The 17,526-nt window shown below is 27.1% G+C and overlaps 1 protein-coding gene across 11 annotated transcripts in view; it reads left to right on the top strand.

Moving 5' to 3' along the window:
- LOC107441504 (cell adhesion molecule Dscam1) overlaps positions 1-17,526 on the top strand; it is a 434,487-nt gene that overhangs the window by 290,124 nt on the left and 126,837 nt on the right. For all 11 annotated transcript variants that reach the window (XR_015429993.1, XR_015429992.1, XR_015429995.1 and 8 more), the window contains exon 15: positions 5,222-5,392. Coding sequence is in view for 7 of the 11 variants with exons in the window: in XM_087154077.1 (XP_087010203.1) it covers positions 5,222-5,392 (171 nt within the window). In the remaining 4 variants the exon portion in view is untranslated. The remainder of the gene's footprint in view (positions 1-5,221; positions 5,393-17,526) is intronic.

Here is a 17,526-nt window from a genome sequence, read left to right as displayed (position 1 = left end):
TATTCAACTAATGTATTCAACTAATAACACTATGTATTCAACTAACCAGTTTCAGGACCATTTCCAACGAATTTCACGACGGATAAATAGTCGCAATAATTTACTAAATGTTGAAAGATAGTTTTTAAATTAAGTTGTCCGATTTTGAGTTTCATTGAATTATATTTATTTGAGAAAAAGGTCAAAAAAAATTTTTACTTTTACACTTTTTTCTCCAAACTTTTAGACAAATTTAAAGCTAATATGTTTTTTTTATAAATTGATAATAGAAAAAGTCTCATTTTGATCTTAATTTTAACGAAATTAACAACTTATATGTTATTTTTTATTCTCAGCAACCATTTCATTCTATTTTGGTATATAATTATAGAACTGTAAATGAAAGTGCAAAATATTATTTTTACCATTTCTATAATTTATTGTTATAAGATAAACCAATGTAACGCTGGTGTCATTTTCTGCGATAAAGGCAAAATCTTCAAACACGGTCCACTTCCAAAAATTTATTTACATTTACTTGCAGTTCATCAGATGTAAGAGAAACAGTTACTTATCTTTGGAATGTCTTAAATTCACAAAACTAATTATTGTATAATTTTTTTGAATATGAATGAAAAAAACTGCTGACTCCTTTTTTTGGATTTCATATATTAGTACAAATACAATCTGCCAGATTATTTTAGTAACTAAAAGACTGTTTTAAAAAATTAAAAAATCCCAAAAATATTTTTTCTTGTAATTAGAACGTGAGAAAAAGTATGTAAAAGGAACTGAGGTGTCCCATCTGTATCAAAGGATTATAAAATTATAAGCATTTCAACATTTTTTTCGCATTTAATATTCTATTTATCGCATAATATAAGTTATTCTTATCGAGTTATAAGTTAATAACATTTTCAAGAATGCAAAAAATTGTTTTTCATTTTTGATGTTTAACTAGTTAGATGGTTCAAGCACCATGTTGCAAAATTTTTTTTTGTGATTATGTGATAAAAACACCACCTTTTTTTAACATCAAAAGTAAAGAATTGCTTGCATGTTTAATGTAAGTTTCCAATCTCTATCAAAGTTTAAAAAATAATTTATTCCAATGCTAGCACCCATTACTATGACTTTTTGACTTATTAATTTAGCCTGAAAGCCATACTTTCTCTTTTATTATTCTTTTCTGCTTCATGATTGCTATATTTTACAACTTTTATGGGTTTTTAAGTTTGTAATTTTTATGTCATAGCGTTTAAATTTATTACGTTAGGCATCAAATACGTATGGTAGGTAATTGATAAACACAAAAACGAAATTGCATGTATATTAGGTTTCAAATAATTCCGTTTAAATTAAAAATTGCTTTTATTTTATTTTATTTTATTTTATTAGTTATTTTGAAGAATATGATCAATCAATGTAGTAAATTAAAATTGAATCAATACAAATCTTTTCAATGATTCCCTGATTAAAATTGTGTTTAAATTTACATATTTATTAAACATTGCCTATACATAATACATAAATGATAGATTAAGAGTCTATCTCATTTATAAAACATTTGATACTTTAAAAGCATATCACAATTGCTGTTTAACGAAATCATAAAGATCGACAAAATTTTAAGCGCCGATAGTATCTTAAAATGGTAAAAATAAACATTTTGTTAGTTGTTTGGTAGCTTACTTAAGAGTTTAAATATTTGTTTAGAGTGATTGCTTTTGCTTCATTCGGATAAAGTATAGAAATATATTTTGAGGACAATTGGTTAGTGCCAATATTAAATCTTATAATTAATTGACACTCAAATCCTAAATAAAAATGACAGCTAAATATGACAAAATTTAATTAAACGCGCATAAGATTTATTTGAGAAAAACCTTATTTTTAATATGTTTTAGAAAATAACATTGTTTTAATAATTTAGAACTTTGCCTTCAAAGCTAGAAATGATTCAATCAGAAACTATTTTCTGAATTATTTTTTTAAATCAATTATATTTCCTTAATACTTAATAGATAACTCAGTACTATGATGTTGAATAATAATCATCATAAAGCCGCTTGATCATCTTTGACAAAAAAAGGAAATTTCTATTTGTAGGTCTTCCAATATTTCTTTTGGCTCATTTTTCTTACAAATACAATAATTTCAGTATACATATCTTTTAGATACCGTTTATCAATATCGAAAAATTATAATACCAATAAAACATACATCAATACACTTAGAGAAATTTTTCTTTTGTAAGACATAAATTGTTACTTCATTTAATACTTTTGATCACAAATTCAAAAGTAATTATTTAAATATTAACCTTCAACGAAGCCCTTTCAAGCTAAAACTCATTACATAACGAAAGCATATTTCATTACCATGCAAACGGATATATTTCATTCTTAATTAAATATTTAATTGCCCTCGTAATAAGCATAAAATACGAAACTAAGAAGCTAAAAATTAAGATTTATATTTTAAAAAATAGAAAAGTTTCAAAATGATTTCCTCTTTTCTTAGTATTGTGCAGAAAGTATCTTAAACTTCAAATTCGCTACTTGAGTGTCTTAAAGTTTTGATCGTGAACTATAAGTATTTAATAGCATCATTATTATGAAGAGCGTAATTAGCTATTAAGTGCCATTGGCATCATTCTCCCCAAGTTCATTAAGGCAAAGCGTTTCCCCACTTGAAGCTATTGAAAAGTAATCTTCTCAACCCACCCATTGGCGATTAAGGATTTCAAGAGCATTTAGAAGTTCAGCAAGAAAATTGAAATTATTCCCTAAATCATTAGGAAATGTAGATGAGATTATTTTCTCATTTTAAAACTTTATTGTAAGATTTGTAATTGGATTTATGTACAAAGTATATTTTTAAAGCGATCAAATGCATATCTGTCAAAGTATAAATGCTACTATTCAAACGGGTTTTTTTATTTTTACAAAAAATTCTCCATTATCAATAAAATGCACAGAATATTTTTTTCTCATTCTATATTGAAATTTTACACACTAAATAGATATATACGAAACAGATTTTTGACTTATTCAAACGTTTTGACTTATTCAGCGTAATTAAAACTGAAGAAAATTCATTTCTAACAACATTAGTACTCGAATTTTAACTATTTTAAAATTGAGAATTTTTCACTTAATTATGTTCAAAATAATTAAGTTAAATTTAAAATAGAGTTTAAAATATAGAGTTAATAGATATAGAGTTAATAGTTAAATAGAGTTTAAAATCTGAGTTTAAAATAAAACTCAGATTTTTCTTTCATGTTTTATTTAAATATTTATATTAGAAACAACTTTTTTATTTGAATGTTCGTTTATTCCATTTATTCATTTTAATTCTTAAAACTGAATATTTTGAATATTTTTATACTAAAATACGACATACTTTTTAGCAAAAACAGTTTTAAATGAGTATTTTATGATTAATTTGACGAAAAGTATTTTTAACATTCACTTGATCTATTCGTTACAAAAATTTACTTAAATTATCGTAACTCTATATAGTAAAATCTCTACTTATTTTCAACCGGAAAATAGCGAAGATGAAAATCTGAGTTTCAAATATGCTAATTTATTTGAAAATTATATCTTTTTTATTAAAAGTAAAATTCTGATTTTTTTTGCGTATGTGTTACTGCGTATTGTGAAGCCATGTTTCATCAGTAGAACTGTATGTATTATATTTTATTAGTAGCATGGTATGGTATTATTGTGTATGTTCCACAAAAATATTTTAAATAAAATTATTTTGTGTGATACATATGTGCTAAGAAAGGGAAACCGAATTTACTTAGATTTTTTTTCATTAAAACTGCTAACACCATGAATTAAAATAACAAAAAAAATTTGAACTTTCTTTTAAATAATAGCTAAGTAATAAGTTTGCATTTCAATCTGTATTTCAGTTTGGATTTGCATTTTTACTGTTAAATCATGTTTTATTGAAGTATTTCATGTAAAAGAAACATTAAACCCGGAACAATGCTGGTTGATGAAGTAAATTAATTGAGTGATTTAGTATTTTTATCTCTAATTATTTAGAATTCTATAGAAGATAAATGTATTCATATTAAAACATTTTTAATTTTTATGTAAATTTAAGAAAAATCATTTTCGATTTCTATTTCTTTGATAAATAAATTTAACTTTTTCTTAAATCAGATAAATTAGAAGGATATAGTTTCTGGTGCCGTAACAAATTAATCAATCATATTCTTGAACAGACGTATCACCTTTTGCATACCTTCAACAACTTGTCAAATGGTAAAATATCTAATCTTAAAATTCTGGCAAAATTGTGTGATTTAAGTTAAATTACAAATTGTATACAAGACCAACACGTTCAGTTAACATTCCAATCTACTTTGTTAGAATTGTCATTCTAAAATTACGGTGGAATAACTAGCAGCAGTCTGACCCGATTTACCGTAAAGTTTGCGGTCAAGAGCACTTTCACCTTTACAGTTTTGAAATTGTTTACGACTAGCATGGTTAAAAAGCCTTAAATGCAAAACTGTACGTTTTTTTTTAAAACCATTTATAACTTACTTGACTTCAAAACCGTATAAAAGAGATTTAACTGGACATTGAAGGTTTGCTTTTCGTTGATGGGCATTGGAGTTAAGTTGTTGTTGAGTTGTGTTTTATCAGATGAACAGTGGGATGTGGTATAATTAGTTTATCTGGTTGTGTCACCTGTCGTAAGAGATGGGAAATATTAAACTTTTTTCTGTTAATTAGCCTTATGGTGCTGCCATCTATGCATGAATGAGAACATCATATTTTATTTGTCAGAGGTCACTTTTAGGTAGTGCAAGAAGCTGGATAAACTCTTCATGTGTTTAAGAGGATGCAAGAAATATTGTGGTGTCATTGCTCGGACTTGAACCCCCGTTGTTTCGGTCTTGAGATTGGCATATTAGTCCTCTTGACTATAATACAAATGGCTTCATAAGGTAGGCCTAGTTGACGCGATAATATTCTGGTTGATTTACCTTATTAGGTGACAGCAGTTAATAAAAGATTTTTCTCTTAGTTAACAGCTTAAATACCATCTTATTTATGGTAATTTGACTGCTTTGTTTGAATGTGTAAAAATAACAATTAAAGAAATTTTTATGTAACCATTTTTTCAGGGAAATTTCTTAAAGTCTATGCAAATTGATATTATATATACCTTATTTCGTTTATTTTTATATCTGACCTTTCGTGTTTTATAGATAAATGGCCTGATGAAAGATCAAAGAGAGTTGTAGTGTCAAGTGCGGACACGAGTGCAACAATAGCTAGTCTGAGACCTGTCACGACTTATCACATTTATGTTAATGCTAGAAACGGCATTGGACAAAGCCTACCAAGTTCTGAACTCTCAGTAACAACAAACGCAGAAGGTAAGTTTTTCAATTTTATTCAAATTATAAAAGGTTTATTTATAGTAATTATTTTGATGGTTTTACTAAAAAACTGCTGTCTTACTTTTATACATGCGAAGAAACAATTCTGGTTAAATTACTGCACCGTATGCACCGTTAGAGTTCTCATTCTTAAGATACGATAAAATAACCGGCATCAGTCTGTTCATCCAATTAACAGTAAAGTTTACCTTAAAGAACCTTTTTTTTATCTCCACAGTTTTAAAACCGTATATAACCAATATTGTTAAGAAACCATGAATACAAAACTATACGATTTTTTACCATTTACAAATAGCATGGTTTGAAAACTGTAAAAAAAAAGTTTAACTGGACATTTGGGACAGTTTGCCAGCTTCATAGGGCTGCCATCTATGTGTGAATGAGAGTATCATATTTTAACAGTCCAGGGTCACAAATTGTGGATAGTGGGACACTGGAAGCTCTTCCTTTGTTGAAGAGAATGGAGAAAGTGTTTAATGAATTAAGGTGTTTAAGGGAATGCAAAAATTGTTTTGGTGTCAACACTGCGACTCGAACCCTCGTTCTGTCTGTCATGAGATTAACAGATCAGCCCTCTCGGCTATAATATGTACTCATAATCATATCATATCATATAGTATACTCATAATCATATAATATACTCATAATCATATAATAAGTGGCTTCATTAAGTGGGCCAAGTTAGTACGATAAAATTCTGGTTGTTTAACCGTATTAGGTGAGAGTAATTAATCAATGGTCTTTCTCACAGTTAACTGTTTGAATACCATCTTCGTTATGGTTATTTGACTGTTTTGTTCGAATGTGATTAAATAACAATTAAATTAATTGTTACACACTTAATAAAAATAATTGTTAACAAATTTTACCACATTTACCAAATTTAATTATATACTATAAACCAAATTTTATTGTTAGTTTTATCAAAATCAATGTCAAAGGATTTGGGGAAAAGTTACCGAGCTTTTTGTTGTTGCCATAGAGCCAGAATCACAGTAAATTTTTTGTTACTCTAGTAGTTTTGGCCATGCTCTTTTCTTAGTACAGAGTAATATACCAGTGATAAAAACTATAATATATATATATATATATATATATATATATATATATATATATATATATATATATATGTATATATATAGTGATAAAGTACATTTTTGAAATGGGGTAAGCGAAACAAATTTTACAACAACATATTTAAGAATTTGATTTAGAATTGAAATTGATTTTCATAAATTAACTTTTTTATTCAAAACGTCATAATGTTTCTTTTTTTGTAAATACAATTAATGAAAATATTAAGACGAAAAACAATAAAATAATGAAACTAATTTTTTTATAATTTATAACGCATGTATTTTTGCGAAATGGCAAATGCTGAATCACTGAATAAGATTACCTATGCTGAATAAAATTAAAAAGTAAATGAAGTGTTCTGTATATCTAGTTGTATTTTTGGATAATTAATTTTAAAAAAAGGAAACATATATGAACTAAATAGAAGGTATTAAGTAAAACAATATATCAACCAAGTAAAACAATAAAACACTGTATAACAATAACGCTCACGAAAATAACATCAGAATTTATTCAGTTATTGTCAAAAAATTCCCGCGTTATTGCCTTTTAAAAAAATATTAGGATCATAATGAAGATGCTTAAATGTAGCCCCTGGAAATCAAAAATGTATTCTTTTTTATATGAAAACATTGAATCATAGGGATGACGTTAGAAAACATTGAAGGGCATGAGTTACCAAATCATTTAAAAGCGTAAGAAAAATTTGTACTAAGAAACTGCCCGAATATGATCAAATTTACCGTTCTTCTTGCTCTAAGGTAAAGCAGATCAGCTCGGATTTTTTTCTTTACCGAAACTCTTTGGTAATGTCAGTTTTAATAGTTTTGAATAGTAATGTCAGTTTTAATAGTCAGTTTTTTTTAATCAGTTTTAAAATATGTCTTTATCATAAGTGATTATAATTTTGCATATTTGGATAAATATACTTTTTCATTTTGCATTTTTTAACTACGATGTGTGGTAATAAAAACTTCTCTAACAAATCATAATAGACATTTTCTTTCTTTACGATAAAGCTTTATTGATGTTCGATTTAATTGACACATAAAAATCACTACATCAAGACTGCTTTTGGTAACGTACACGAAGAAATAAAGTATAGTCAAAACTATCAAAATATGTTATTTACCGTTTTTTTTTTTTTTTTTTTTTTTTTTGGTTCGATTGAAGCATCAAAATATAATAATGTCCGTAAATTTTACCAAAACTCTTTGGTAGGGATTTTGGAAAAATTAACGCTAAAATATCGCTTAATAATATGTGATAAAACTTTATAAACGTGGTAAAAATTGTTAATTTTATCATGATACTTCAGAGCATGACATGGACATCCTTTATTAGTTAAATTCCCTTTTCAGTTTTGTATTTTGTATTAAATGTATGATAATAATAACTCTAATTTCGAAAATTTGAATTTCCAGTAAACTGTTTCCAAATAAACGGAAAATTTACCAAATAAATGGTTTAAATGCCAAATATTTTAGTTTTTAATGCCAGAATTAATACTAGAAATAATTTAATACCAGAAGTTGTATTTATAAAAACATGTATTGTTATAAAATAATTTTATAAAAATTCTTTTGTAGTATTTACGGCGTCTTAGAATTATGTAAAAAATAATTGTATTGAAACATTATTAAATTGTAATGTTATTAATATTGGCAAACAGTATAAAATCCTAAGATAGCCATTTTTATATGGAAGACCCTTGTTTGAAAATTATTCAGAGTTTTTACAAATAATGAAATAATTTAAATAACGCAGAAGGAGACAATAAAACTAAACGTTCAATAAAAAGTTTATTTTATGATAGATCTTCGAAATATTGCTTAAAATAGTTTTAAGTACTGGTCTTATATATTGGACCAAAATTTAATCTAACATAAACACAATAAAATAAATATACGAAATAGCCTTCCTTAAAAATGAATTTCTGCAAACTACACACGATGAACGATTATTTGATGTGTATTTGGTTTAAAGTGGAGATTCTCAAAGTAAAAAACCCATAAAAACACAATAATAATTCATTTAAAATGGGTATTTCAAAGGAATAGGGATCACGCGAAAGTGTTATAAGGTACTCCTTAACCAATAACCATAAATTACTTGGAATTTTGAATATTTTTTTTCCTTTTTTCTGAAATACGACCTCGCTTTTTATAGATATAGGCAGGGTCACATAAAAGTCCATATTTATCACTCACATAAAATAGCTAAAGGTTATACTCCCAACCCCTTATTTTTTTTTCTTCGGATTGCAAATATTTCCCTTACTTTTCGTAATCCATGCCTAAAGTTTCATCTCCAAAGGAAAAGATAAGGCTCGTGACGTTGCCATGGAAACCTGGTAACTCCCAGAACATACAAGTTCAGCAGGGAGCGAAATTGAAAATGTCCCGTTCTACGTTCTCGATTTTTATTTGCTGTTGTATTTATTTTTCGAAATCGCTACATTCGAGTAAAATAGCTCTTTTTTATAACTTCTCCAAGTTTCTAAATTAGCATCGGGTATTTTGTTGCTTTTGTTTCAAAGTAGTCAGCTAAAATCAGGCTTTCTACATTTGAAAACTCCTTTTTCTGTTATTTTTATTACAAAAGCTAGCTAAAATTTTTCACTTGAACGATTTAGTTATATACGATTCCATGTCCCGTTTCGGGTTTTATCTAACAATTAGTTTAATTAGATGTATAAATTGTATTTTTTTTTATTTTCATTTTGTTCATACTCTTGAGTATTGTCACCGGAATAAATTAGTTTAGAATTGTGAATTCTCTAAGCTAACAGCTCAATCAGTCGCTAATTTTTTTCCCTGATTGCTTTAATTTGAACAATACTTAGCTTGGAAATTTTTATTTTAATTAAATCTCTTAATTCGTTTTCAATGTTAATAAAAATAAATACGTTGGGGAAAATTGCGCATATTACACTTTTAATAGCCTTTCGCTTTTACATAATGGAGTTAAATATCCGATTTATATCAATTCGAATTTATCTATTTTAATTTCTTTATTCGGCATTTTCTATTCTAAAATATTAAATGATAATCAAAAGAAATGATATAACATTTCTTCGGCAAATATTTCTTTCATTACTTTATTCTTATAAATACTTAAAATTAACTGTTAATACTTAATTAATGTAATTTAAAAATATTCTTATTATAAGCATAATCAGGTTTTGAGCTAAAGAATCTGAAATCTAAATGATTTATCAACAAGAGCATTAATGTTTCTTAGTAATTAAAAATGCTTAGCAATTGGCTCAATTTAATCATGTGTTTTCTATCCTATTTTAGTCTCGCATTGATTGGAAAATATATATACATTCAGTGACACATTTTTAAAATAGATTTATATAGATGAAGAAATCGCCAAACATTAATTTCTATTTTTTAGAACTAAGTTGTACTGTTATTTATTACATTTGAAAAGTTTTTCAGCTATCGAATGAATATTTCTTCCATTATTTGTAAGCTTTGTTTAATTTTGAACTTTCTTAACACTGCGCAATAAAATATTATAATGATTGAATTTTTCAATGTTTTTCTTTCTGAAGTTGAAGTAACTGTATGCTTTGAACAAAAATTTTTAAATTCATGTGTTATACATTGTTTTATGAATAAATCGTATTTATTGAAAATATACCACAATTAATAATTTTAGTTTTTCACCCCCTCCTGCTTCAATTTTACGAAAAATATGTAAAAATATAATTTTTATTCACCCCCGTATGACTATAAAAAGTACGCACATAAGAAATGGTGAGTTTTGTACAGTACCATTGATTATAATTTTGCACAATTCAATTGAATATACTTTTGAACATTACATTCGAATATACCTTTACACAATACAATCGGGTGCAATTTTGCACAATATCACTTGGGAACTGTGACTTGCATTTTACGCCAATATCCCACACTGGCTGATATACCAACGTGCAAAATAAAACTTTAAAGCTCTAGCTTCTCCAAAAAAGTTATTGGAATTATTTTATTTCCTAAAAGCTATCTTTTCCAGCTACTCTGCCCGAAAAGGTTGCTAAAAAGTCATCAACATCTTTTAATCTAGTCTGTTGAGTGCTAATTCCTGTTTTTTCCGAACTGTAAGTTGTGGGCTTTTATCATAAAATTGATTTCCTCCATGTTATTCAATAGGAGGTTAATAAGGAAAATATAATTACAATTTTTCCAAGAGCTCTACCGGCTCAACACTTGAGTAGTTGGAGCTAATTTTAAAACTTATTTGTTTTTACTAAAGAAAATATCTTATTCGTTTTTGCTAAGGAAAAGAAAATAAGCTAACAAAATACAAATTCTGGAGGAAATCTAATAAAATTTTTGAAAATTAACAACTCATTGAAATTGCAATAGATGATACAATACCACTATTTTTTTAAATTTATTTTTTTTAGTTTTTTATTTATTTACTTATTTATTTATTTTTCTTTTTTATTTATTTATTTTTATTTTTTTATTTTGTATTTATTATTTTGTGACATAATTATTTAGTAAAGATAATTATCCAACTAATTAATAACCAACAAGCAAGGACATAACCAACCAAATAATAACCAACTGATAAAATTTAGGAAATTATTCCAACTTGCTTTTTGTACCAACTATCCATTATCATTCCGAAATTTTGGTTTGCACTAAGAAATGCTAAATAAGTGCTAATCTTTATACAAAATTGGTATAGATATTTTGAGAGACACAGAAAAGTTACATTTCTTGTTCGATTTATATGCATTTTACTATGCATGAAAATATTTTAATTTACAATTTTTGATGGTGTTGTATAAGGCATATGCTTTTTAACCAACTAACAATGATTTTTAACTTGAATAAGTCACCAATTTCAGAATATTCCGCTTACGACTGTTTGCTATAAAAGCTTACTTTTATTCAAGACTTTTTTCCTTAATCGGATTTTGTAATATTTACGTTTTAAAAGTCTCAATTTAAAATGTTTTATTGCAATTTTAGAATAGATCTCATATTGCTTTGTGCAACAAATTCAAAATTTCTTTATAATTCGACAATTTATAGGTATTTTTATAATAACAATGTATTAACTGAATTAAAACTACAACGAGAAATCATTTAAAAAATTATTTCGAAAAATAATTTACTTTTATAAGTATCTTAAAACGTAATTTTCTCCAAAATGTTTTTTTTTTTTTTTTCATTTTTCTTTTTTGATTCTTGAATTTGTTTCTTGACCAACTTTACATTTTCCTTATTTAATGTCAGTGTAACTAATGCGAAAGAGGCAAAATGTTGCATGCTTCAAAAGTTTTAACATAAATTATTATGTGACAATTCCTGGTCAGGTTATCATTCAAATTTTACTCTGCACCGTGCTTATTCTATAAATATTTTTTTAGGTGTCCAATTAAACATTCTAAGCAAGACTTTAAAACATTTTTATTTTTAAATTTATTATACCTGAAACATTTTTTAAACTGCAGACATATTGTTCATAAATTTCATGTTCAGCAAAGAAATTCTCCTATTATTGCCCTGAAACTTAACAATTAACATGTCTGACTGAAAATTTAATGAGTGATTTTGAAAAAAATTAAAATTACTTCCATTCTCCAGTTCCGAAGAATCTTTAGAAAAACAAGTATTTAAATAAATGCAATATTTCATTTTACTTTTGCTTCTGAAAACAAATTCAAAACAAGAATAATACGAATAAGAGAACATAAAAATGATTTAGCAGTTTAAATTTAATGAGATTTTTTTTATTTATTCCAATAACTCGTGGCAACATGGTCGTTAAATAAGAACGTCTTTTAAAATTTGTTGTTTTTTCATGGGAGAGGAACAAAAACTCAATATCCAGTTATTGGCTTCGTTACAAAACTTAAAACTCTCACTATTACTCCTTTTGCCCCACGGCAATGGAAGCAAGTTGCTTCATTCTTTCGATGGAACTATTTTCTGCGCGTTTCCAATACTCTGGTATGTCGTTAGTTGGATTGACGGTCGTTAAAGGGCGCAGCAAACGAAATTTTGACGAGCTAAGTAAATGTAGATAGTGCAACAATAACACAGAAAGCAATTGACAAAAAAAGTAAATGCTTCTTAGTATTTGAATGATTTTGTGTAGTTTGAGAACTTTAAATTTGAATTCCGAAAGTAAATCGCATGCTAAAATGCTTTTGAATCTAAAATATACAAATTGTTTGAATATTTTGATATGAATTCGTGAATATATTTTTATTTAAGGCATTATTTATTTATACATAGATTTAAATGTGGAATAAATAAAAATGCCATGCTTTTAGAATAGATACAATTATGATTTATATTTTATGCAAATTGTGCTGCTTAAATGCACAAATTGAGAGAAACAAGAGGGAAATAATTTTGTAAAGCATAAAAAGTTTTATTTGAGAAAAGAAATAAATCAAATCTAAGAAAAAAGCATTGTGTTCATTTCTAAAAATTTAAGGTTCTAATCCTTTCTTTACTCTAACATTTGTAGGAGGTAATTTTTAAAAAGCTAGCTCATACTTCTGAAATTTTATTTTAATTTTTACTTTTTCCTACTCTAAAATATTAAAACTATTTTCAACATAACTTCTTATTATACTTTGGTGTTAATAGTTTTGCATAACAAAACAGTAATGAATTAGCCAAAGTTATTTGTTGAATTAATAGAAGAATATATTAATTTATGTTGCTGCCTTAAGAAAATGAAATGACATTTTGAAGTTGATGATTGACATAAATTTGTATTGCTAAGATTTTGTTAATTTAATTTTAGCATCATCTGGCGAAAAATAAGTTTGAAAGCCATGTCAAAATTTAATGTTGGTATTTGCGAAAACATAAATATGACAAGGAAGGAATCATTTAATTGCTACAATAGGGTTAAGCTTCCTTTACACTTTGGAGAAAGCACACATTTGCTCTTGATGAGCCTTCATTGTATAAGATCTCCAGTATGGCTCACCACGGCATTCGGTTCTTAGCAGCAAGTGTTGCTTCCTTCTTTACAAAAATTTAAAATCTCTCGTACTTGACGAAAAACAAACATTTGATGCCGCGGATCAAGCCCACTCTTTTTCTTTTCCTGTCTGGAGTCCGGGTGACCTCAGAAATATATTTTCTGTAAGCATAGTGAAGGTGTATGGATATTTTCAACTCAATCTCGTTACATATCCTTCTATGGATTTCAATTCTTTGATGACATCAGCTAGATTAAAACTAAAACAATAAAAATAAATATAAAAACTTAAGATAAAGCAGATGTCAGAAGATATCGAGAGGTTTTAGAGAGATATGCGAAATATTGATCATGAGTTACACATGGTCTTAGAAAGGTGTAGGAAAGATAGATTGGATATAAAAGGCTTTAAAAATGTTTTGGAAATGTAGGATTAAGAGATAGAAAAGATCTTAGTAAAATATAGGAGATATACACGGTCTTAGAGAGGAAAGATCTTAGTAAGGTATAAACTATATACACGGTCTTAGAGAGGAAAGATCTTACTAAGGCTTAGGAGATATACATGGTCTTAGAGAGAAAACGTCTTAGATATAGAGAGTTCGCTTCAACAGCAGTCAGCCCACGACTGAATCAGTCCGAAAATTTCCTTCCACGCAGATAGTTTATGATTATTTTTCTTAATGATACTAATACGAGCAATTAATGAGTTAATTTTCAGAAGTGCACATACATAAGGCAGATAGTTCAGCAAATAAGCATACTTAAAGATACTCAATGCAAGGATTTTCCTCTTTCTTCTTTTATCCAAGCAATTGACTAACTGGCATGATTTTTGGAAGGATTTTTTATTGTTCTTATTAGTTAACGTCGCACTGGAGCTACACAATGGGCTATTAGCAATGGTCTAGAAAACATCTTTGATGATGATCCGAAGATACGCCATCATAATTTTGATCCTCTACAGAAGGGGTGGCTCCCCTGATTTGATAGCCAGACGACGTGAAGTCCTTCAGAACAATTTAACGAGGACCCGTACTGCTCACGTTCTGTCACTTTCCAGAATCATAAGAAAGGTCACCCACACGCACACTGACCGCTGCCAGTTGTGTTTTATTTCAGTGTCCTACTGGTAACCGTATCTTAACGAACTGTGGCACTATGGAAAAATTTAGCAGCTTCATTCAGTTACTTTCAATTGCCTTATTATGTGAAACTTAAAGAAAATATAACGAGAGACATTGTTTTTGAGTTAGTATTATGAGTTAGTAATTAGTCCCTGTAAGTAATCTCTAGGAAGCTGAAATTAATTAATTGTAAAAATCTTTTATTTTTGCACGAAAACAATACAATTAACAACTTCTATTAATTAAAAATTTGAGAACAGAATTAGTTTGTTCATTTAGGAAAATCAGGAGTGCTGTTCACTTTATTTTTATTTCAGAGATACAAATTTACATTTGATTTAACGGAACATGTAACCCACGAGGCATTCACATTTTCCATACCAAAGAATCTTGTCTCCCAAACAGCCTTAATTGGCTCTTGTCTCGTCTAATTAATTGTGACAAAATTTATCCTACTGTAATGAATTATGCAATGTTTTTTATTCTTTAAATATTGTTGTAATTATTAAGTGCAAGTACTGTCGATATTTTGACATGCATATTGATTAAGCTGAAACTCGAAGCCATGGGCCATATTAATTGAAAGAACGAAAGAATTAATTAAAGTTCTAATATTTATCTTTTTTTTTATTCTTCTCCGTTAATAAAAGTAGTAGTTGAAGCACCTTACCAGATTTTACGAACGACATATAAGAGAGATAATTAATTCCTTAAAAGGTTCGTTTCGTAAATTTTTGATGAATTAAATCAATTAAGTCAGATGTTCTTCTGCAGTGTAGTGATAAGATAGATAAAAATTCCTTTTCGCTAGGAATATAAAAAAATTAGCGAGTATATGCCCTTTTTTTTATTTGCTTGCAATCTTTTTTAAGAACATTTTTTGGAGTTATATCAAATGCATAATGGCTATGAAAACAAAATTAATTAAAACAATTCTTGCTGAGTCTAGGAAAAAAATAGACTTAAAGACGTGGCATTCATTTTTAATTTCGGAGTCTCTTTAAAAGAATTTAATCTAATTCTTTCTCAACTTTTGACCAAGATTATTTTTAACTTGAGACTGAGAATGGTGTAAATATCTTAATTAAGAGCAAGACGTTGGTTGAGATTAAATTCATTGCTTCTAAAAACATGAAGCGTTTGTGTGTCCGTGAATTATTATTTCTGTATTTTTCTTTCGTTTTATTATGATAAATTTATGTTTTATTTTAAAAATTTAACATTAAAATTTTAAATGACCAGTTAAAATTTTAAAATTGTAACTATAGTAAAATGCCTAACCATGCAAGCTTGACATGAATAGATTGATTGATATAAATAAACATATTGCATCTACTCAACATATAGAAAAAACATAAATTTTTTCTTTTCCCTTAACTATATCAAATAATCTGAACTATATCATATTATAATACGCAAACAAATACATGTAATAATCTCATTACGTTGCAAGCTTTCGACGTCTCTGTTTCTTTAACGGTAAGTATCCATTTACAATAAAGTGATTGCATATAATTAAATAAATATGGAATATCAGTACTGAGGTCAGATAATTGGGCTTAATTACTTGCTAAAATTGTCATAAACTACTGAATTTGAGAAATTTCAAATTAATAAGACATGTTAGAAGATGTAGTTACTTAATTATCTAGAATCAAAGTAGTTTTTCTAGGCTTACATTAAAAAGCGTATCGCAGAAAATCTTTTTGTATGAAATTCAAATTAAGTCGATAAAAAAGTTATTCCTGTGATCATCTATTTACAAAATGATTGACTTTTTTGGAGAATTCGTTTAAATTAAAAACTTAAAAGTTTCAAGTTCAAAATCGAATTCGATATATATATATATATATATATATATATATATATATATATATATATATATATATATATATATATATATATATATATATTCAAATATGCGGCTTTTCAATTTCCATATCAATTTTTTCACTAAATACGAGTACTTTGTAGATTTCTGAAAAAATTGCTGCTTTCAAAAAGGCTTCTAGGGGACTAATAGTTACGTTTCATACTTAATTTTTTTCTTACAAGCTTTATATTCTTGAGCTTGAACACTAAAATTTGTCTAATATGCTGGTTTTTGAAACACATTGAATTTTATGATTTTGACAAAGAAGCATTAAATTTTAGGCCGATTTCGAGCAACTTAAATAGATTTTAATTTAGCTAAAAACTATTTTGCTAGATAAGTGACAGCAGAGAACATTTTTCAATAACTTATAATTTTAAATCTAGGGAGAATATCCATAATATGTCATGAGGCTACGTCATATATTATAAAATATAGTCTCATATTTTATTATATTGTTAATAATGAGATCGATAAAAGCTTTATTACCTTACTATAGTTTTTTTAAAGTACGCGGCTTCTCAATTTCCACATCAATTTTTACTTTAAATACGAGTACTTTGTATATTTTTGAAAAACATTACCGTTTTCAAAAAGGCTTCTAGGGGACTAATAGTTACGTTTCATACTTAATTTTTTTCTTACAAGCTTTATATTCTTGAGCTTGAACACTAAAATTTGTCTTATATGAGGGTTTTTGAAACACATTGAATTTTATGATTTTGACAAAGAAGCATTAAATTTTAGGCCGATTTCGAGCAACTTAAATAGATTTTAATTTGGCTAAAAACTATTTTGCTAGATAAGTGACAGCAGAGAACATTTTTCAATAACTTATAATTTTAAATCTGGGGAGAATATCTATAATATGTCATGAGGCTACGTCATATATTATAAAATATAGTCTCATATTTCATTATATTGCTAATAATGAGATCTATAAAAGCTTTGGTACCTTACTATTGTTTTTTTCTTTCTATATGTTGTGCTTTTTGCTAAGTATACCTCTTTGATCAATTTCAGAAATCAGAAGTTCTTTGAACCACATAAAAAATACTCAATTA

The sequence above is a fragment of the Parasteatoda tepidariorum genome, chromosome 10 (genome assembly GCF_982258835.1).
Source record: "Parasteatoda tepidariorum strain Cologne lab strain chromosome 10, Ptep-v5.0, whole genome shotgun sequence".
In the NCBI taxonomy this organism is placed as follows: domain Eukaryota; kingdom Metazoa; phylum Arthropoda; class Arachnida; order Araneae; family Theridiidae; genus Parasteatoda; species Parasteatoda tepidariorum.
The sequence above is the reverse complement of the archived record's forward strand: the minus strand, read 5'-3'. Positions and strand labels throughout refer to the sequence as shown.